General features: G+C 36.3%; 1 protein-coding gene across 7 annotated transcripts in view; it reads right to left on the bottom strand.

The window, feature by feature from the left end:
* MARCHF7 (membrane associated ring-CH-type finger 7) overlaps nt 1-23,863 on the bottom strand; it is a 52,504-nt gene that overhangs the window by 7,484 nt on the left and 21,157 nt on the right. For 5 of the 7 annotated variants that reach the window (XR_004925405.2, XR_013447153.1, XM_036118529.2 and 2 more), the window contains exons 3-7: nt 14,676-14,871; nt 12,876-13,043; nt 9,962-11,063; nt 7,146-7,315; nt 1,009-1,118 (exon numbers count right to left, since the gene is read on the bottom strand). Coding sequence is in view for 3 of the 7 variants with exons in the window: in XM_036118529.2 (XP_035974422.2) it covers nt 1,009-1,118; nt 7,146-7,315; nt 9,962-11,063; nt 12,876-13,043; nt 14,676-14,871 (1,746 nt within the window). In the remaining 4 variants the exon portion in view is untranslated. Of the gene's footprint in view, nt 1-985; nt 1,119-7,145; nt 7,316-9,961; nt 11,064-12,875; nt 13,044-14,675; nt 14,872-23,863 lie in introns of all 7 variants that reach the window. The other 2 variants (XR_013447154.1, XR_004925408.2) reach the window with 1 other exon arrangement.

Raw genomic sequence — 23,863 nt, 5'->3', positions numbered from 1 at the left:
AACTTCACTTCAATTTAAAAAGGGCAGGGGGGTGGGGGGAGGAGATGTCCATTACTCCCTCATTTAAAAAGTGTTTTTCAAGCATTCATGCATTCTCTCACCATCATATCTCTTTTTATCACAAATATGCTAAGCACACATGGACAGTATGGCTCTAGAGTCGACCTTTGTAATCTCTTTCAACATCTCCCCCCCTCCCCTGAATTTTCCTTTAAAAAGGGAAAAATACTGAGCTCTAAGCTTCAAGAAAAATGAGTGATCAAATCAATGGGGGTTGGGGGTAGGGAGCAGTGATCAATACATACCAAAAAATCTGAGAAATGAGAGGAAAATATTTGAAATAAAATCTTAATATGATCAGAGAAATCCCGACATTATTCATTATATAAGTAACAGCACGACTGTAGTGATACAATACTGAAGGAAAGAGAAACAATGTGAACTTGGAATAAATGATTTCATAAAAGGTAACTTGTTCAACATAAAGAATGAAGTGGGAATGGGGGGAAATAGGGAGGGTAGAGGGAACCAGACAGGAGGAAGAACAGGGGGCGTCAGGTAGGTTGGTAAAAAAATTATTCCTAACATAAAAAATACAGAACTAGGATGCAGATCTGGGGACTGGTGTTTCAATTATTTTCCAGTACTCAAAGGCATTCACAACTAGACAGCTATGGGGAGAGAAGGTTGGCATTACTACTACTTTGGGACTAATTTCCTAAGCTTTTATTATTTTCAGGTTTATTTAGAAAGCATATGATGAATTTTACCTTAAACTTAAAATCTGTGACTTGGTTATTTGCCTTTCGCTTTAAAAAGTTAGGGGAAAAATAATACAAAATTATAAAATCATATAATACCTAATGTAATAACAGAGAATTAATTATATTAAAAACATTACTATTATTATTTCAATGCAGGTTTTCTGACCATGATTTAATCTTTTCTTCAAGAGTTGTCCTTTAAGCATAGAATAGACACTTACCAAATTAGGCAAAATATACTAACTTGTTCATTTGCATGAGCTCTATGTAGTTCATGAATATCAAAATCCTCCAGGTTAAGCTGCAACTTCTCTTTACAGAGTTCACAGGTGGTTACAGCCTCTAATGAAGAACCTGGTAAAATTAAAAGTAAAGCTTAGTTCTGCTATGTCTCCACAAAACATTTTTCCTTGTAAAGTTATTTTTTTTTAATATTTTATTTATTTATTTGAGAAAGAGAGCCTGAGCAGAGTGGGGGGTGGGGAAGACGCAGAGGGAAAAGCAGACTCCCCGATAAGCAGGGAGCCAATGTGGGGCTTGATCCCAGGACCTGGATATCATGACCGGAGCCAAAGGCAGCCACTTAATGGACTGAGCAACCCGGGTGCGCCTCCTTGTAAAGTTTTAAGCTTAGACTATAGAAAATCAAAAGGGAGAAAGGAAGTAAGATTGCACTGGTAACACTAACGTGCTTGTCAGGTCCTAATCTATGGAATTTAGGCCCACGCCCATTATTTAGGTATCTGTTGTTTTCTGCCTCCCGGAAATGCACATACAGTCCCACCCCTGTCAGTGGGAAGCTGACAATGGAATGTCATCTGTACTTCCTACTTCCTCTTCAAGTACCTTGGCAAGATGCCATGAAAACAATTTTAAATAATATAGTATATCCCAAACAATGAGTTACCTATACCCAGGCCAGTATCTCTGATATGACAATATAAACCTTTTGTGCTCTAAGAAATGTGTCTTCCTTATAAGGGAGGAGGGGAAAAAAGGAATCCACCTCTGTCTAGATAAAAACAGCTCCTTTCAGCCATAAAAGGAATGAAGTTCTGACACATGCTACAACACGGATGAACCTTGAAAACTTACTAAGTAAAATAAAGCAGATACAAAAAGGACAAATATTATAATGTGATTCTATTTATGTGAATTATGTAGAACAGCAAATTCAGAGAGAAAGTGAGTAAGTTACCAGGGACCGGGAAGAGAGGGGAGTGGGAGTTGCTGCTTAATGGATACAGTTTTTGTTTGGGGTGATGATAAAATTTTGCAAGTGGATAGTGGTAATGGTCACACAACATTCTGAATGTACTCAACGCCACTGATTTGTACACTTAATAATGGTCAAAAGGAAAATTTTACATTATATATATTTTATCACAATTAAAAGGAAAAAAAAAAAAGCTCCTTCTATCCCATATGCATTCAGTTATGGGTTACTCCTAAGCTTCTGGCTCTAATTAAATAGATAATAGCCTGTCTAATTAAACATATAGCCATTTCCCCACCCCCCACCCATCGTTTTTATTTTTAGACAGAGCTTTAAACTGAAAAAGATGTCCTAAAAGTTTGAGAAGTCATGTGATTAGCAGTGTAGAGGTTTAGATTCAATTCAGCTACCATTTGTTGACTTTGTTATGTGCCAAAATTTAGAAGGGAAAAAGTAGTAACCCCTGTTGTCTTCAAGGAGCTCTTAAAACTCTTAAAACAGTAAAATTTCACGTAAAGTCCAAGACAGCCATAGTAATTTATATGCATTTTCTTTTGAAAATACCTGAACAGAAAGTGAGTGCTATCGTGAGGCAGTATGTTGTCTCAAAATGTCCTCTAGTCAAACTACGTAAGATAGTCACAGTATTTCAAGGAATGAATAAAACCTAGTTGTTGTTGTTGCTGTTTTAGGAGTCTAACGTACTTAAAGATTTTGAAATTAAAATGCCATCTGGAATATTTTAATTAAAAAAAAAATCAGTATTTCCACTGAACTAAATTCAGGGTAAGTCCATATTATGACCTGAAGGAGAATATAAAGAATGTGAAAGATATTTAGCAGACATTTCCTAAAACTATCCTCTGATTCAGAAGCAGGAAAAGTATGATTATAAAATATGGACCCTGGATATAGACCATTTAGTACAAATTCTTATACATCTTAGGGATTCATTTTTCCTCTTCTAGGAATTAAGTGACTTATAGAACAACATTCACAAAGGTCATATACAGCAGGGAAAAGTCCATTTATGCCTACATTGTTTAGTAGGGCTCTTTCCATGTATACCCCACGTCATTCAGTAGGCCCTGACTGCATTTGTCTAAACTCGTATGTCTAGAGACTTGCTTTTATTCATCTCTGCACACCTGCAGAATTTAACAGTCCATACATGGCAGCTGCTTAATAAATGTTTAAATCAATCTCTACCAGAATGAATCTTCTACCATATGGGTCTTTATGTAAGTATGAGAAAGGTTTGTGAAAATTTATCAGGAATGTTCAGATCTTGAGATCTTTACATTCATTTGACCAAATCTTAGAAAGTACTTATTATAACCTGATAAAACCCATCAAATTGAGTATTTACCACATGCCCAGTACTGTGAGAAACTATTTATAAACATCATCTCATCTGACCTTCACACCAACCCTGTGTGGTAAATATTACTCAGTTTCACTCATAATGGAACTGAGGCCCAATCCCAGAACTACTTAAGAATGTCCGAAACTAGATCTAGGCATATATATTTTTAAAAACTCTAATGGATAATTGTGACCAGCAGCCAGGGTTGAGAACCAATGTTAAAAAACTTACTCGAGATCTTCCAGTTAAGTGTTAGAGCCATTATCCCAATCTTGTCTTATCTAATTCCAAAATGCCTATGTTCTTAACACACTGTATTATCTGTTTTTCTGCCTACACAACACTAACAATGTAACTGCAAATATTATCAGAAAGTGAATCATGTTGTTTTTCATTTTGGTAATGGCTAACATTCCTGGGCCAAGAACAAATGCTTCCATGCTGAACACTCATTTCATCTTAATAATGCCCGAGGGCACTGACTTAATAAAGACAAGAGGCTGTCATAACACCATATAGCTAAGAAAAGGCTGCTACAGGTGAGATGGGTCTGTCCCACAGCTTTGGGATCAGACTACCTTAAAACAAAACATAAGCCCCGGACCCCGAGGCGGCCTTGGCTACCTAGCTACACAAAAACAAAATTTTCCCAGGAGCCTCATAATCTCCAGCTTGAACAGGTTACCCAACTCTTCCAAAAGATTATTCAAATTAGTATTAATGCCATCATACCTCATAAATGATTTTCCTATGTCACCATTATATCAGACCGTCAATCTCATACAAGTGTGTCCATTTACTAATCTGATCCAATTTCCCACCCTTCTCACCCTACTAGTCATTTTCACTATGTCCTCTGGTACTCATGGTCTAAATTTCTCATAATCAGTCTCTTTTTTTGATTAATCTCTTCAACTTCATGCCTAAATCACAGGGCCCCTCTAGACTGATACATACTTTTTTTTCCCACAACAACCCCTTGTACCTCAGGACCAAGAAGTAGAAATAAATAACCCCTATACCTATTGCTATTTTGAAACTCTAAGTCCATCCTCTTTCATTAATAACTTTAGCACCTGGATTTCCATCTTTATCAACTTCTTGGCTACTTCAATATCCACACACATTTCCTCAACATCCATGCTTCTAAGTATTACCCTTCCCCAGCCCAGCCATTCCCTACAGTCATACCCTTGACTTTGTCATCATAGTTTTCTGCACTACCCCTAAATCTGTATTTTAGGCATTTTCTCCAGTGTACCCACAACTTCTCATCATTTCAGGTTACCTACTCTGGCAATTCTCTTCAATGTCAATGAGACTCATAGACACTAACCCTACCACTTTCTCACTATCCACTTCCTGATGTCCTTACACTCCCCCTCTTGATTTTAATTTCCATGGCCACCACAGCTATGTCCTTACGAATATCCTTAACTCTCTTCATCATATTTGCCTAGCAAAGATCCCAACCCCAGCAAACTCAAATCCATGTCTATATCCAAACATCTGAAAACTGCTTCTAAAAAAATGTACATCTCACTTTTTAATCATATTCAGAGCCACAGATTTTTATGGACACTGGTACCTCCAGAAAACCCTAAAAACGTCTTCAAGTATTATTTTCCCTCCATATCAAAATCTCTTAACCTGTCCCCTAATCAGCTAAAGACCTTACCTCTTTAAGAAAACAGAAGTAACTGTAATTACACAGGAATTCAAGCAAGCATCCTCTCATCAAAGCAACAAACTGACCATATCCATATCAACACCAGCCTTCTAGATATAAAGTATTTTTTTTTCCTATTAAAGGCTAAAACTTTTTTCTTTCCATTGTATCTTTTATTAAAATAAAAGATGCCCTAAAATCTCCCACTTCAAACTAAAACAAAAAACACGTCTTATGACCCCATTTTACTCCCCAATTCCTCCCCCTTATCACCAGTCTCCTTAACAATAAAGCTTATTGGAAGAGGGGTCTATGTGGCTGTTTCCTGTCTTACCTTTTCTCTCAATCCCATTAATCATGCTCATGATTCCACCACTCCACAAAAACTGAAGCCACCAAGGACATTCATGCTACCAACTGCCATTTCTTTGTTCATATCTCTTTGTGATACCTGACAGGATTGATCATACCCTCTTCAGAACACCTTCTTCTTTTGGCTTGCACAATACTACATTTTCTTAGTTTTCTTCCTACCAGATTGAGGCTACTCCTCAAATCTCCTCTGCTCCTATTAAATGCTTGGGTGCCCCAGGGCTCTGTCCTGGCATTCCTTTGATACCTGGTTCTTGCTCTTGGGATCTTACTTAATCCCATAGCTTAAAATTATTACTTATGTGCTCCAATTCCCCAAAATTTAACTTTCAGAACTAATGATCTCCTGAAACACTAGGTTTGTCTACTAACTGCCTAGATGACATTTTTAGATGGTTCTCTAATAAGCTGTTTATGTCTAAAACAGAATTATTTCCTGCCCCACACTTATTCCATTCCTACTTTTCTTTTAGTTCAGTAAATGGCCCCACCATTTACTTAGTTGCTCAAGGCAAAAATATAAACTTTTCAAATTGTTCTTTCTCCTTCACTACATCCAATCCATTGGCAAGTCATACAGAATCTACCTCCCAAACATACCAGAATCCATCCATTTCTACCACTACCATCACCATCTCTTATAAGATAGATTCCTGGACGGACTCCTTGCCTCTACTCCTGTCCCCCTAAAATCCATTCTCCACAGAGCAACCAAAATAAAATCATTTTACTCCCCTGCCTTTCAGTGGCTTCCCATCACACTTAAGACAAAAATCTAAACTTCAGACATTCGTTTTAAAAGTCTTAAATGAGATAACCTCTGCTAATCTCTCTTATCTCAACTGTATCATCCGTCTCCTTACCACTAATTATACTCCTGCCACACTGCATTTCCTTCAGTTCCTCAAACACACCTGTCATGTTACCACCTTAAAGTTTTCACACTAGGAGTTTGCTCAGTTGGAATGCTTTTGCCCTCATTTTGGAATAGCTAGCTCCTCTTTGTTCAGTTTAAATGTCCTCACCTCAACAAGGCATTCCTTTAACACCCAATACCACCACCAAAGCAAGTGCCTTGTCTGTCTTGTCCACCATTCTAGATCCCACATTTAGAACTGTGCCTGGCTGCCTAACGGGTACTCAATAAACAATGAATCCCTATAGTAACCTTATTATTACTGCACAACAGCATTAGAAACAAATATTTCTCAAGGACACACAGCTGGTAAATAGTATTATTTCTTCAATTCAATTCAAAAGGATCTTACATAACATATAAGGATCAACCGTGATAACCAATTATAGTTATCAAACATCTATGAAAAAGTAGTTTGTTGGGTTAATGAAACATAAGAGGGGTGCCTGGGTGGCTCAGTCGTTAAGCGTCTGCCTTCGGCTCAGGTCATGATCCCAGGGTCCTGGGATCGAGCCCCACATTGGGCTTCCTGCTCAGCGGGAAGCCTGCTTCTCCCTCTCCCACTCCCCCTGCTTGTGTTCCCTCTCTCTCGCTGTATCTGTGTCAAATAAATAAATAAAATCTTAAAAAAAAAAAAAAAGAAATATAAGAAACACTAGGAGAAATTAAATTTACAAAGACTAATGAATGCTCTTTAGTACTTTTGCTTCAAAAAATAACATACGTTTGATGTGTATAACTTTCACAATAAATTATAATCAGATTTGCTAACTAAAATGCATTGATATGTACATCTCTTGGAAAAACTGTGAAAATAAAATACATAAAAAGGTAAATCTCACCAGAGTTAATTTTGGCCTGTAACCACTTTTTCATACATTCTTGGTGGACATACTGCAAACTTCCTGTGCACTTGCATGGCTCTATCAGCAAGTTAGATGATGATGCAGCTGCCATCTGACAAATTCTACATAAGTCACCTTCTTCTTCTTCAGAGTCCTCTAAAAGGAGGCTAGAAAAGAAGGAAAGTTTTGTAAACAGCTATGATAACTCATCCTGGTTGGTCATTTCCAATCATACCTAATCTCAAACAATGTCTTTGTTATTTCTACTCATGTTCTGAGTAGAAAAAAGCAAAAAACCTTAAAAAACAGCGATCACCATAAAAAAACCAGTTCAATAAGAATGAAAATTACAGTATTTTAAAGGTAAATGAAACAGGGTATCTCCTATTATCTTCAAATGCTTTAAGTAATTTTGCCTTTGATATCACATTTTAAGTTCCTTATTTTTCACGATCACTTTACAAACATCCCTAAGAGATTTTAATTTTTACAGTATCACAGACTACTTCAAATTCCAATAGTATAAAGGAATATACGTATATACTTATCACTTTTCTCCCCCACCTCCTAAAAAAACTGTTAGGACAACTTCAATAAATTAAATAATGACCTGTGTTTTTTTCATTTACATGCTATCAGAACCACATATATTTAAACTGATAAGACTTTTTGTATTAAATCACAGTAAAAAAACAATAGGTTTTTAAATTCTCCATTTCCCCCACCTGCTGCAATGTTATTCAGTCATCCTGATTTTTACAGGGCAGGCTTTTAAGTGTGAAGCCTTTCCATTAAACTATGTTCTCTATTTAATAGGCCAACATGTACTGCTTAATTTAAATGCAAAATGATAGGGGGGTGGGTGGGTGGGGGTGTGTGTGTGTGTGTGTGTGTGTGTGTGTGTGTGTGTGTGTGTGTGTGTAATTTTTTTGTTAAAATCACTATTACCTTAGTCTATTGCTGGCACGAAAGAGGTACTCAGTAAATTAAAACAACTGAATGCTTAAACTGCTACTGAAATACAAGTGGATTATACAGGTTCCTAATGAATTTAGCAAAAGATGTGTGGAAAGAGGATTAGACGCACAACGACTAAGTGACTATCATGCTCTGGCTGAACCAGAGATATAACCTCAAGCATAAATATTTATGTTTTACCTTCAGATTTAACCTTCTTTGGCTTATAGTTTCAATTATTTTTTATTTGGGGGGTTCAATTTTTTAGATTCTTATTAATTCACCTGCAGAGTGTCTTAAAATCTTCATGTATGAGCAAAATATATAATAAAGGAATACACATACAGTCTCTATGACAAAATAACCAACAAATGCTGCTTTATAAACTATCTAACCAGACAGGGTGGTGCTGGCTTAATTTGTTTCTCTCTGGAAATTACTAAACTAATGCTTTGCTCTATTTATACCACTGCACTCAAATTAACCTAACTTTGAACACAAGAAATATAATAGTTACTAAATTCCTCAGCAGACAGCTTGTAATCAGAGGGAGTTGCTAAAATGACATTAAAGCTAACACTACCAGGGCAGTGAATCTTTCTCCAAGGAAAAACAGCAAACTTTAAGTGCAGGAAAATAGTCCCATGGTACAATTTGTCCTACATAAGGAAAAAAGGGAATGTTGTGGCCTAACGTCCAACATTTCAGTTCCCTGTCCCCAGAGGTAGATTTGAAAGTATTTCATCTTCTTAAAAAAAAAAAAAAAACCTAAAATGACAGTAACAACTATGCTTCCCAACAATTCCATTACAATAGGGCTTTATGAACAAGAAAAAAACAAAAACACAAAACACCCCACAGCCTTCACTTTACCTAAGTCTTTTCTTCCTACAAGTATTTTTTTTTTTTTTTTTTTTTAAAGATTTTATTTATTTATTTGAGACAGAGAGAATGAGAGAGAGAGAGAGAGAGCACATGAGAGGGGGGAGGGTCAGAGGGCGAAGCAGGCTCCCCGCTGAGCAGGGAGCCCGATGCGGGACTCGATCCCGGGCCTCCAGGATCATGACCTGAGCCGAAGGCAGTCGCTTAACCAACTGAGCCACCCAGGCGCCCTTCCTACAAGTATATTTTACATGTACTATCCTAACCTGTTTTATCAGGAAAATTATTTTTTATAAAAATTATCTTAATAGTTGGAAAAACTAAGTACACTAACATGACAAAATAATCAAGTTGGGACTAAAATCTCTGATTTTTCATCTTTTCCCTCTTACCAGAGATTTTTAAGCAATCTTCAACTCTACAAAGATACATTTACATAAAAAGATTCTAAGTCCTGAATTTAAACTAGTATTTCTATCAAATATTCACAATATACAAAGAATATTCAGTATATACCTGGACTTCAAAAACAAAATAATTTGTGTAAATGATTTTACCTCATTCCGAAAAAGAGTCTGAGATAAGAAATACAAATAAATGGTAAATAAATCTTACTAAACGCTAAGACAGATTGTTTTGATAACCCGTAACCACTGGAGCCCCTTTACCAATCCCATTTAGCAATGGTCCACCAAGGAACAGGTAAGAGATTAAGATTTTTGTCTTTTTGTGCATCTGTATCAAAAGCTGGTTAAAAATAATCTTTAGATTATTTCTTGATGCAATCTATACTCCCAGTGCCTACCTTATTAATTCTCATCCATTTCCTTTGAGAATCTAACATCTTAGTGGATATAAATTTTAAGGAAAAGAAATCTCAGATACCAATGTTATGAGAAACCATTTATAGAAAAGGACTTCTTCCTCTGATCCGCTCTTTGCTTTACGAACTTAGGACAGGTATTCAAATTTACCTCTCTTTTATTTTCTGCAGTCTTTCTGGGTCTCTTGAAGGTGCACTTTTAGTTTTATCACTTTTTCCATCAGATGAACTCCAACCTGAAGGAATAATATCTACAGTAATCATGACATTGTCGGTCAAATTATTTCCAAGTGCTGGGGGGACTGCAAATCGAAACAAGGAACCAGGCAGGACCCCTGTTATTCCTGTATTTCTTCCACTGTGGGCTGAATCTGACGTGGAGCCACCTGCAGCAGCATTACTCGAAGCTGCAGATGCTTGTGATCTGTTGGCAGGAGCCCCAAGGGGATCACTCTGTGCTTCAAGGTGAACCACTTCATTTGATTCTCTTCTAAAAATATGATGAGATCTAGGTGGTATATCAGAGGTAGGTATCCTTGAAGATTCATCTCGTCCCTCTCGTCTCCTTCTAGAGAACAAAGGTGTGCATCTATTTCTAAGTGAGGAAGATAACCATGGTCCTGTATTTCTACCTTCAGGTTCTTGGTTAAAATTTTCTGAATCTGGCTCAGAGCTATGATTTTGGCTAAGAGAGGACAAACCCCATCTTCGCCTAAGAAATCGAAATCCCTGAGAAGCTTCAGATGCCCTATTATCAGGAACATCAGAAGTTGATGCTGCATTGCTACGAGACTGTGAAGCTGTCAAGATTCTTGGAGACACATAAGAATTTTCAGAACTCAATGATCTTGCATTCAAGGAATCCTGGCTAGATCTTCGTGAAAAAAAGGTAGATGACATACTAGAAGCTATACGCGACAGCAATCTCCTGGTCGAACGTCTACCTTCGTTGTCAGAAGATTCTTGAAATGATCTTTGAGATGAACCAACCCTATCTGAACTGCTTGAGGTTTCATCTCTATTTGAAATATAAGAAAATCCAGGTTGTGTACTGCTTTGGGGAGATTCCAATTCTCTTGGAGAAGAATTTGATCTTAGAGAATTTCTACTAGAGTCCCTAGAACATGGTATGGTCTGATGTTCAGAAGGCATTTGGTGGTTTGTGGATGATGTATTCAACTGTAAAGTGCTCACTGAGTTATCTTTTGGTCTTGCTCCCTGTGAATATGAAGAAGGAACTCTGTCTTGAACATCTATTTTTGAAAGAAAAGAAAGATACCAATTACGTGAAATAAAATTTGAGTATTATTAAATTTGCATTTATTAACTAATTACTGTAAACTGAAATACTGGATTCAAACCAAATACTGCTATACTATAAATATACAGCTTAACTCTTATTATAGGGAAAAAAAATAAATATATTTCTCTTTCTATACCTTTGATAAAATCCAGTACATTGTAAACTGAAAAGAAAGAAATGTGTCACAGCTTATGAAATAAACATCTAAATCTACTAACTTGTTGAAGGTATAACAGTCTGAATTTGTTAATCAGAAATTGATATGATAAAATAATATCCAAATGGACAAGGAATTTTAAATGGGCCAAATAATTCACTGTGAATGACTCTCACAACAAATAAAGACAAAATAATCCTAGGGAGACAGTGTTTTGGAGATTCTTCTTACTCTGTAATAAGCATAAAACGAAACACAAATATTATCATCCTTATAATTTTATGGCAAACCTTGTTACCAGCTAAAACTTTCTCCAATCTTTTTTCTTTCAAATTAAGAGCAGTGGATGTTATCTCTGGTTACTCATCAGACATACCTCTACTTGCTGGGAGCTGGGTCAGAATAGCGCCCTGGTAGCTGCAATTTTGAAAAGTATACTACTGGTGGTTCAAATCTTGAAATGGGATGAGAAATACTTTTGCCTTCCTTTATAACGAATACTCATCCATACACCTACTTAAGAGTAAGATTGCTACTGCACTAACGCAGAGAACCTCGTGAAGGGATAAACTCTTAGTGGTTAAATCTTTTCTATCCTATACTTGCAGACCTCCAAGCATAGATGGTATTGATACTATATACTACAGCTCCTCCATCTGAAGCCAAGCAAATAAAAAGATGTTTTCACTGTCTTAAGCAAAGGCTTGCCCCAATAAGCTTATTTAAAATAACCTACACCTTTAAGAACAAATGTATTTTCTTCTATGTAAATCAAACTCCACTTTTGCCTGCTAGATCTGCCAATTTCAAAAAGCACTTTCTGTTTTTCAGTATTTCTGTTTCATAGTATTTAATTTTGAAAACCTTAAGCTTAATGTACACTGACAGAAATAGTGTGGGTCTTTATTGCAACTGAATGAAAATAAAGGTACATTCACGTTAAACAAAAGTAATTCTAAACTATGCCAACATGTTGATTTCAAGCTTTAGTTAGGTCAGAATTTTTTTCAGTAAATACAGTAGGTATTATATATGTATTGTCTCTTATGATTTTCTTAATAACATTTTCTTTTTTATAGCTTACTTTATTGTAAGACTACATTACATAATACATATAACATAAAAAGTATGTGTCAACTGTTTATGTTTTTGGTAAGGCTTCCAGTCAGCAGTACGGTTTGAGTACTAAAGTTTTGGGGGATTCAAAAGTTATACATAGATGTTTCAAGTGCCAGTACTGGAGGATGGGGGGAGATAGGTATCGGTTCCCTCACCCCTGCATTGTTCAAGAGTAAATGTATAAGGCAAATGATCATTATTGGGGTATACAAAAATTATGTAGTATAATTTAGAACATATGCATTCTTAAAAGGAAAAGCGTAAGAAAATTACAGGCAGACGGAACCTAGATATTAATGTACATCTATTTCAAACTTTTTATTTTTAAAAACATAATAAGGTACTAGAATACATATTAAGCTATTTTGAAATCTTCACAAGATGCACTTCATGTATTCATTTGTACTGTGATTTTAATGATACGCAGAAAGAGAGAAATATAACATTATTAGATAAGTTACACATAACAATACAACTTATACTTACATGATGAAGTTGTGAAATCACCACTTCGGTGACTATAATCCATAAGATTACTAATGGAAGAATCTGCTCTTCTCTCTAAATCTCTTCTCTCTCTCATTAAGTCAGTTCCAAATGATCCAAGTACCATTGATGAAGATCTGGGAACTTGATTATGTCTCCATGAAGAATCTTAAAATAATTGAAGACATTTTAATTCAGAGAAAGCTTTCAAGGTTTCTGATGACCAATCTTCAGTATTACACAGGGAGGTTATTGTGATTTATTATAGGAATCTTCAAGGTTACAGAGTTGCAATCAGAAGCAAAATTCAGCAAAACATAAAATTATTCTTAATGAACTCATCACTTATAAAATTATTTCCTACTCAGAAACACATTCTTCTCTAACACTAAAACCGACCACCCATCTATGATGCCAATGTCTCAGTCACTTTCTAGAACATCTGACCATACAGTGTAAACATAATGTAAAATAACTACAGAACAAAAATGCAAAGCTTGCCAAAGATGCAGAATTTCCTGAAAAGTCAATGAAAGTGATGTTGGAGAGAACAGCCAAAATCAAAATCAAGCCATCTCAAAATGGAAAATGTTTTACTACAGATACTGACAATATTTTATCAGAAATATTATCATTGACATCGCACTTGGTTCACTCTTATTCTAAGAATTAAAGTATTGTTGCAATCGTAATCTTTTTAAATGAAATCCTACCTAACAAAATACATTAAAGGTAAGTCTCACAACCTTGCCCCTATTTACCTTGAAAATTTTGGTTCTTCCTTTCCTAGTCCCAATAGTCTTATTGATTCCTCCTCATTAAGGGAAATGGCCCAGGGTATTTAATGCTATGCCTTCACAGAGTAGAAGAGACCAAAAATATCTGGTGTTTCTCTACAGTGTTAAGGACAGTCTGCTCTTACCCATCACACTACTCTTAATATTCTTCAGATGGGCAGTGTCTTTCCCAAGGAGGTCCTGTCTATCAAAATAGAAAGGAATCACTTACACTAATTCAACTGATAATACATAAGCATTTCAAGAATTTTATCTCCCAACTGTGTCATCACAAATTCTGTCTCATCTTAAAACTATTTCAGGCATTCCCTGGTGTTTCATTTGAAGAGGAGTGTAAGTGTAAGTGAGGAGGGAACCTCTTGCCCTCTCAAGAAAGAGCTTTTCAATTTGTGCAACAAATGTGTGTCTGTGAGTACAAAATACCATGTATGGAGCTTTATGGATAAGTCACCTAAATCCCAGAATGGTTAAGTGACTTGTCCAATGCCATATAGCTAGTTAGACGGCTAAAATCCCCACATTCAGATTCCTTATATAGAACTCCTACAAAAACACCAACTATTTTTGTTTAAAGAATTTCTGTTTTTGAAAAATAAGTATAGACCACAACATTTACAAAAGATATGCTTAGGATAGGAAATACTAATATGTATCAGTAAATTTGCCTTTCTAGTGTAACAATTACGAAACTGACTTCTTATATAACAACCGGCAAAATACATGTCACTTTTACCAATTTGATTACCATGCGTATCAGCTATTCTAATTAATCAAAATATGCTAATCCTGTTTGTCGGATATTTGTATCAAATTTAGAACAAAAATCCAAAACTAAGAGTTTATTTCAGTTGTAGCACTAACTTAAGGTAAGATTTGAGAAACTCCACTACATTTGACCCACTATCTTACATGCATTCTACTTGCTCAATACCACTATGTCTTGGAAAAAGGGCTTTAGTCCAAAATGCATAGATAGTGACTCTTACACAGATTTAACTCTTACCTGATACTGCATTAAAACCATGTCCAGTATTTCTCCCGACTGAGGTAGATGTACAGTTTGTGCAGGAAAGTTTAGGTCTTTTTGAATCATGATCCCGTTGCTGGTTTTGTGATCTTGATCGTGCTCCCTGAGTTATCTCAGATTCACTATACCATGTAGACTGAAATGGTGATGCAGATGCTGATGCTGATGTAGACTGTAAGTTTAAAAAAAAAAAAAAAGTGTTCTGATGGAAGAACAGAATGCTGCTTGCATTCAGTCTATGAAATTTAATCCCCAATTTCACTCATTCCTCGTAAGCACAAAAATTGTTCTACCATGAAGGTTTTTCATAGTCTTTGTTCCTTTCTACCCATGTGTCTCTTTACTTTATACTGTAATTGTACTTTGCTGGGTAATCAATCAGATTTAGATTAAATCTTCCATGTAACTGTATATAATCACTTGGTTAGAAAAAAAGTGAAGAACAAAAACCTTATAATCATTTGTTTTCTTGGTTTAAGATTTCAAACTCCTGAGGAACTGGTTTCCTATCCCTAAAGGACCAAGAAAAACACTAATATATAAACTTATTATGAAAACTACTATAAAAACAGGATTTTTTTTTTTTTTAAGATTTTATTTATTTGTCAGAGAGGGACAGAGAGAGAAAGAGACTGAGCAATCTGGGGGCACGGCAAGCAGAGGGAGAAGCAGACTCCCCGCTGAGCAAGGAGCCCAATGTGGGACTCAATTCTAGGACCCTGGGATCACGACCTGAGCCTAAGGCAGATGCTTAACCGTCTGAGCCACCCAGGCTTCCCCCCAAAAAAGGTTTTTCAAATAATAAAAAATTCATCCTGCATCTAATGCCCATTCTCAGAAATACAGTCATATATCACTAATAAATGGTATTTTTTTTCATTCTGATTTGAAAGTTTTTCATCAGTGAAGCAAGAAACAGATAAATGACTACATATTAAACACAGTACATATTAAAACTCTTAACTCAAGGTTTTCTCCTTTAACACGTTAAGTATACACAAACAATCCATAACACAAAAATCACTCAGAACGTACAAACTATTTTACTTCCCCCTAATTCTTTAATTGGTTAAGCAATTTAGTCAATATAAGGCATAAAAAGGATAAGGATTAGTTTGTTCCCTTAAAAATGTAGGTTTAAATAATAAGGACATAATATTTCAACCATAATTGTTCAAAGTATCTTTTTCTTTAATGCTTCAATTACAAGAAGCATACTGCAAGCTTTCAGGGAACTGTATTACATGGTAACTCTACAGAATAAACCTTGCACACAAAGAAAAGCAGTCAAGATGTAAAGCTGAATAAGGAGGAGTGGGCCAGATCAGGATTTCATTCATCCCTTGAACAGAGAATATTTTGCCCAATGAATGTGGCTTCAGCTTAGTACAAACTTGGTCGCACAAGCCTTCCGCACCAAGTCCTCCACGATCAATCAATCAACTGGAGTAGCATCAGAGATAAAATTCATTAGATATTTCAAAACCAAACCATCTTATGTGCCATAATTAGGGTATTAGGGACCATGTGCTATAGGCCAGTGATTCTAAGACCTCTGAATTTCAGAGACTAAAATAAAAATGTTTCAATGTAAAATTTAGAAAGAATTGCCGCTTTTGACAAGTAAATGAAAATTAGCAAATACCATCTAATCCCACCCCCCGTTTTTAAAAGGGGCATTTTAGGGGCGCCTGGGTGGCTCAGTCCTTAAGTGTCTGCCTTCAGCTCAGGTCACGATCCCAGGGTCCTGGGATCGAGCCCCACATCGGGCTCCCTGCTCTGTGGGAAGCCTGCTTCTCCCTCTCCCACTCCCCCTGCTTGTGTTCCCTCTCTCGCTGTGTCTCTCTCTGTCAAATAAATAAATAAAATCTTTAAAAAATAAAAATAAAGGGCATTTTATATGTTCCCAAAACATGATGGATTTAACAGAATAAAACAGACAAAGTGAATAAACTTCATTTGCACAAAATCTTTTCCTTATTTTTCTTGTTTTGCATGGACCAGACAAACTGTTACTGAATAGCACTTGTGTAAATATGACTTTGGGAATTACTGAATGAGGAAATATCATCAGATCAACTACTTCTTAGAAAGATCCTTAGAGCATTGCGGAAGATGAAAAAAATGGAACAGAAAGTAGGAAGCTCAACTATAAAGTCATTGAAATGGCAGGAAATAAGTCCTTGTGACAAAATGGGAACAGAGAGTAATTGTAAGACATAAAAACTCATCAAATTTAGGGGCGCCTGGGTGGCTCAGTTGGTTAAGCGACTGCCTTCGGCTCAGGTCATGATCCTGGAGTCCCGGGATCGAGTCCCGCATCAGGCTCCCGGCTCGGCAGGAAGCCTGCTTCTCCCTTTCCCACTCCCCCTGCTTGTGTTCCCTCTCTCGCTGTCTCTCTCTCTGTCAAATAAATAAATAAAATCTTTAAAAAAAAAAAAAAAAAAAACTCATCAAATTTAGAGACACAGTGAGAAATGAACAAAAAGTCTAAAATCAATCCAGTTTTCAGGCATTGGCTATTGATGGGAAAAGATGCACTCACTGTACAGGAAACAATTTTCATGACTCAACTCTAAAATGCAGCCCATATGTCATCCCAGAAACAAAATGCTTGTTAATATAATATATGGAAAGGAAAAATAAAGGTTCTGACCAGTATTTCTGCTGGCTTAAGTTCAAAATCAAAACCTTTTTTAGCTCCTACCAATTTGGTTCACTGTTCAAGTATCTTTGGTCTGAATCATTTACTTTTTACCATTTCTAAATTATTTTAACAATTAAATAAACTAAGTCTTTGTTTTTTGGTTTTTTTTAGGGAAAGAAAGATTTCAGTCCTACCTCACTCCCCAACCTCCAGAGAAGAGAAAGGGAGGGGCTGAAGGTTTAAACAGCCAATGGCCAATGACTTAATCAATATGACTATATAATGAAGCCTCCATAAAAACCCAAAAGGACACCTGGGTGGCTCAGTCAGTTGAGCATCTGACTTTTGGTTTCAGCTCAGATCATGATCTCATGGGTCATATAGTAAAAAATTATTATCTACTATACTACCGCACAATTAACAAATTGTCTTCCTTTGTGACTGAGAACTTTTGAGATCTTCTCTCTCACCAACTTTCAAATATACAGCATGGCATTATTAACTATTATCACCATACTGCCCATTAAATCCTCAGGACTATTTTATAACTGGAAGTTTATACCTTTTGACCACCTTCATCCATTTTGCCCAACCCTACCCCCTGTAATCTGGTAACCACCATTTTGTTCTCTGTATCTATAAATTCAGACATTTATTTTGGGGGGGGGGGGAAGAAACTCTCAAACAAGTTCCACGCTCAGCACAGAGCCAGACACAGGGCTCGATCTCAGGACCCCGAGTCGTGACCTGAGCCAAAATCAAGAGTTGGACGCTTAACCAACAGAGCCACCCAGGCGTCCCCAGAGTTTTCTTTAGATTCCACATATAAGTGAGATTAGGGATTTGTTTTTGCCTGATGTATTTCATCTGGCATAATGCTGTCACAAATGGTAGGATATCTGTCATTTTTATGCTGAACTGTATTCCATTGTATACATATATATATGCACATTTTCTTTACCCATTTATCAATGGCCACTTAGGTTGTTTCCAAGTCTTGGCTCTTGTAAATAATGCTGCAATGAACATGGAATTGTAGGTATCTTTCTGAATTAGTGTCTTTCCTTCCTTCAGAGAGATAATACAGAAGTGGAAATGCTCGATCATATGGTAGTTGTATTTTTAATCTTCTGAGGAACCTTCCTACTGTTTGTCATAGTGACTGACTGCACCAATTTATGTTTCCACGAACAGCACAGGAGGGTTCTCTTTTCTCCATACCCTAGCCAACACTTGCTATTTCTTTTTGATAGCTATTCTAACAGGTGTGAGGTGATGCCATTGTCTTCCCTTAGTGATGCTGAACACCTGTTCATGTACCTACTGGCCATTAATGTCGTCTCTGGAAAACTGTCCATTCAGATCCTCTGCCCATTTTTAAAAATAATTATTTTTTAAAGATTTTATTTATTTTGGGGGGGCGGAGGGGCAGAGATGTGAGATACTCCGGCGGACTCCCCACTGAGCGTGGAGCCCAACATGGGGCTCAATCTCACGACCCTGAGATCATGACCTGAGTCGAAATCAAGAGTCAGATGCTTAACCAACTGAGCCACCCAAGTGCCAACCCCTGCCCATTCTTAATCAGATTTTTTTTTTTTTTTTTGCTACATAGCTGTATGACTGTCTCTTTATGTGTTAGAGATTAACCCCTTACCAGGTGTATGATTTGCACATATTTTCTCATGTTTGGTAGGTTGCCTTACCATTTTGTTTTGATGATTTCTTTGCTATGCAGAAGCTTTTTAGTTTGATGCTGTCCCATTTGTTTACTATCGTTTTGGCTGCCTTTGCTTTTGGTGTGAAATCCGAAAAATTACCACCAAGACCCCTGTCAAGGATCTTACCTCCTCAATCTTCTAGGAGTTTTATGGTTTCAGGTCTTAGGCTCAAATCTTTAATCCACTGAGTTGATTTTGTGTATTGAGTAAGATAGTGGCCCAGTTTCATTCTTTTACATACGGCTTTCCAGTTTTCCCAACACCATTTACTGAAGAGACTCTCCGTTCCACACTGTATTTTCTTGGCTCCACTGTGGTCAATTAATTGACCAAATTTGTGTAGGTTTATTTCTGGGCTCTTTATTGCATTCCATTGATCTACTTATTTGCTTTTATGCCAATATCATACTGTTTTGATTACTGTTAGTGTTATAATATAGTTTGAAATCAGGAAGCATGATGCTTCCAGCTTTGTTCTTTCTCAAGATTGCTTTAGCTATTAGGGCCTTTCAAGAGTCCCAATTTTAGGATTGTTATATTTCTGTGAAAAATGCCACTGGAATTTTGGTAGAAATTGCACCAAATCTGTAGATTGTTTTGGGTAGTATGAACATTTTAACAACATTAATTCTTCCAATCCAAGGGCACGAAATAGCTTTCCATTTATCTGTGTCTTCTTCAACTTCTTTCATTATCAATGTCTCATAGTTTTAAGTATACAACATTCACTTCCTTGGTTAAATTAATTCCCCATAGGTATTTTACTTTTTGATGCAGTTGCAAATAGGATTGTTCTCTTAATTTCTGATAGTGTGTAATAGAAATGCAACTGATTTTTGTATACTGACTTTGTACACCATAACTCTACTGGATTTATTCAGTTCTAACAATTTTCTAGTGGAGTCTTTAGAGTTTCTATAAATATTATCATGTTATCTGGAAAAGAGAGGCAGTTTCACATCTTCTCATTTGAAAGCCTTTTCTTTCTTTCTTGCCTAAATACACTGGCTAGAGCTACCAATGCTATGTTGAACAGAAGTAGTTAAGAGTAGGCTTCCTTGTCTCTTTAGTTTAGTTTGATCTTAGAGGAATAGCTTTCAGCTTTTCACCATCAAGTATGATGTTCACTGTGGGATTGTCATATATGGTCTTCACTATGTTGAGGTATGTTCCCTCTGTACCCATTTTGCTGAGTTTTCATCATAAACAGATGAATTTTGTCAAACACTCTTCCTGCATCTACTGAGATGATATGATTTAAAAAAATATATATTTCTCCTTCATTTTGTTAATGTGGTATATCACATTAACGAGATATGTGGATGTTGAACCATCGTTGTATCCTAGGGATAAACCCGACTTGATCATGGTGTATAATCCTCATATTATTGAATCTGGTTTGCTAATATTTTGTTGAGGATTTTTACACATATGTCCATCATGGATATTGTCCTATAAATTTCTTTTCTTATAATGTCCATGTCTGGTTTTGTTATCAGGGTAATGTTGGCTTCATAAAATGAACTGGGAGTGTTACATCCTCTTCTGTTTCTTGAAAGTTTGAGAAGTTGGTAGAATTTATATAAGTGATCTGATCCTGGACTTTTTGTTTGTTGGAAGGTTTTGATTACTGATTCAATCTCCTTACTCGTTAATGGTATGTTCAGATTTTCTACTTCTTAATTCAGGTTTAGTGGGTTGTGTGTTACCAGGAATTTATTTCTATAGGTTGTCCAGTTTTTGGAATATAATTGTTCATAGTAGTCCCTTATGATCCTTTGTAGTTTTATGGTATCGTTTATTTCATTTCTGATTTTGAATCCTCCTCTCTTGGTGAACCCAGCTAAAGGTTAGTCTATTTTGTTTAGCTTTTTTAAAAAAAAACCAGCTCTTAACTTCACTTATCTTTTCTATTACCTTTTTAGTCTCTATTTACCTTCTGATCTTTTTAATTTCCATTCTTCTACTAACTTTGGGCTTACTTGGTTCTTCTTTACACCACTCCTTTATAACACTGCACTGGAAGTTCTAAGTAATGCAATAAGGCAAGAAAAGGAAATAAAATGTACACAGATTGGGAAGAAGACATAAATATCTTTATTTGCAGATGATGCCCTCTACTATGTGGAAAATCTCACAGAATCAACAACAACAAAAAAATCCCTTGTAGAATAAAGGATTACAGTAAGGCTGCAGGACACAAGGTTAATATAAAAAAAAAAGTCAATCACTTTCCCATATATCATTAATGAAAAAGTGGAATTTAAAATGAAAAACTTTTACAACTCAATGATAAAGCAACAAATAGCCCAATTTAAAGATAAGCAAAGGATCTGAAGAGACATTTCTTCAAAGATATAAAAGTAGCTAATTAGCACATGAAAAGATGCTCACAATCATGAGTCATCAAGGAAATCTAAATCAAAGCTGCAATGAGACATTTCACACCCATGATAGGATGGCTAGAATCAAAATGTAAGATAAGTGTAGGCAAGGATGTGGCAAGATCAGAACCCCCACACATAACTGCTGGTAGGAATATAAAATAAAAATGGTCCAGCTAGTTTGGAAAATAGTCTGACAGCTCCTCAAATAATGGAACACAGAGTTATACTATATGACTGAACAATTTTACTCTTAGGTATAAACCTAAGGTAACTGAAAACATAAGTCTGCATAAAAACTGCACATGAGTATTTACAGCACCATTACTCATAACAGCCAGAAGATGGAAACACAAATGTCTTATCAGTGGATGAATGGATAAACAAAATGTGATTTATCCAAAAAATGGACTATTATTCATCCATAAAAAAGGTATACCCAATTCAATGGCATAGTGTTCATCCATAAAAAGGAATAAGGTACTGATATAGGCTATAACACAGATGAACCTTGAAAGCATGCTAAGTGAAAAAAGCTAATACGAAAGACTACAGTGTATGTTTCTACTCACGTAAATGAAAGTCCAACACTGGGAAATCTAGAGAGACAGAAAGTAGACTACCAGTTGTTTAGTGCTGAGAGGGAGGGGCAGTGCGTGATAGCTAGATTCTGGGTTTTTTTCTTGAGGTGATAAAAAGGTTCTAAAATTGGGCGCCTGGGTGGCTCAGTTGGTTGAGCGACTGCCTTCGGCTCAGGTCATGATCCTGGAGATCCTGGATCGAGTCCCGCATCGGGCTCCCTGCTCGGCAGGGAGCCTGCTTCTCCCTCTGACCCTCCCCCCTCTCATGTGCTCTCTCTCTCTCATTCTCTCTGTCTCAAATAAATAAATAAAATCTTTAAAAAAAAAAAGGTTCTAAAATTGACTGTGGTAATGATTTGCACAACTCTGTGAATATACTGAAAACCACCAAACTGTACACTTTAAATGGATGACTCATATGGTATGTGACCTATAACTCAATAAAGCTATTCTTTTTTGGTTTTTTTAAAGATTTTATTTATTTATTTGACAAAGAGAGAGACAGCGAGAGAGGGAACACAAGCAAGAGGAGTGGGAGAGGGAGAAGCAGCCTTCCCGCTGAGCAGGGAGCCTGATGCGGGGCTCTAACCCAGGACCCGGGGATCATGACCTGAGCTGAAGGTAGACGCTTAACCACTGAGCCACTCAGACGCCCCTCAATAAAGCTATTCTTAAAAAGAAAAAAAAAAAGAACCTTAACAATTACTACAAATAGAACCAATGCTATCCACTGAACAATGCTTAATCACTTGGAAATTATCTAATACACAGTAACAGAAGCAAATCCAGAATGAAATGCTCTTCTTTGGCTCCTCATTTCAATGAATCAATGCCTTGACTGTGATGACCGCTAATTCCTGCTTCGAAAATTTTCCAGACCAAAATTAGCCATATGCAACACCATGGAACTTTGACCTCTAAATATTCATGTGCTAGAGCATCCATTGCCACACTACTGTAAAGTCTTATTTCCTACTGCCTTTCAGAATGAGTAGTCTTTTCAATTCTCATTAAAAAAAAAAAAAAAGACATTAGCTGATTTTAAGATTTATGAATTCGTTCATGCCCAAATCCAGGTAAGAAACCTTATACATACACCAGAGAGGAGGATCTGGAGTCCATTTATCACTCAAAACTCCCTAATACGTAGATGAAGACTACCAGAAAACTGGTATTCAGATCACTCTATTGTCCCTTTACAGAACTGTTTTTCACTAAGCTGTACACTTTGGCATCATGTCCTTTGCTTACACGGAGATTTACCAAGAAACAAGTTGAGTAAACTAGCAATATACTAATAATATTAATACTACAATGAAGACAATGTCCACTCTATCATTCACTGTCCCCTTTCAGACCAAACTGCGAAGCACTGCTTTCTTTGAGGAACTGGGTTTCTTTTCCTTTTGAACAAAACACCTTATAGATCTGGTTCTATTTCCCTGTGACCTTCCTGACGCCCAAAACAAGAGTCCAAGTTTAACTCTAAAACACTGTACAGTGCTTAAAAATGCCTATCAGTGATACAAATTTGACCCACTCTCAGTACTTTATCTGTATTTTTCCTGATTCCATTTTAAAACTATTCTCATTTTCTTGTCTAATTGTATTTATATGTATGCATGCATGTATTTAGTTCCTTGGAAGCTAACCTTGTAGTAGATAAATGTGTTAATGACACTGGTTCTTTTAATTCTTGAGATAATATAGTATGCAAAATATGCAAATGGTACTGAGCTCTGTAAGCTGATCTACAAACTAGAAAACACATAAATAAAAAGCCTCTCATTATTTCATATTAAAAGTAATCAATCTCAAAGCAAAAAAAGGA

Source organism: Halichoerus grypus, chromosome 4, assembly GCF_964656455.1.
Source record: "Halichoerus grypus chromosome 4, mHalGry1.hap1.1, whole genome shotgun sequence".
NCBI classification, from domain to species: Eukaryota; Metazoa; Chordata; class Mammalia; order Carnivora; family Phocidae; genus Halichoerus; species Halichoerus grypus.
The sequence above is the reverse complement of the archived record's forward strand: the minus strand, read 5'-3'. Positions and strand labels throughout refer to the sequence as shown.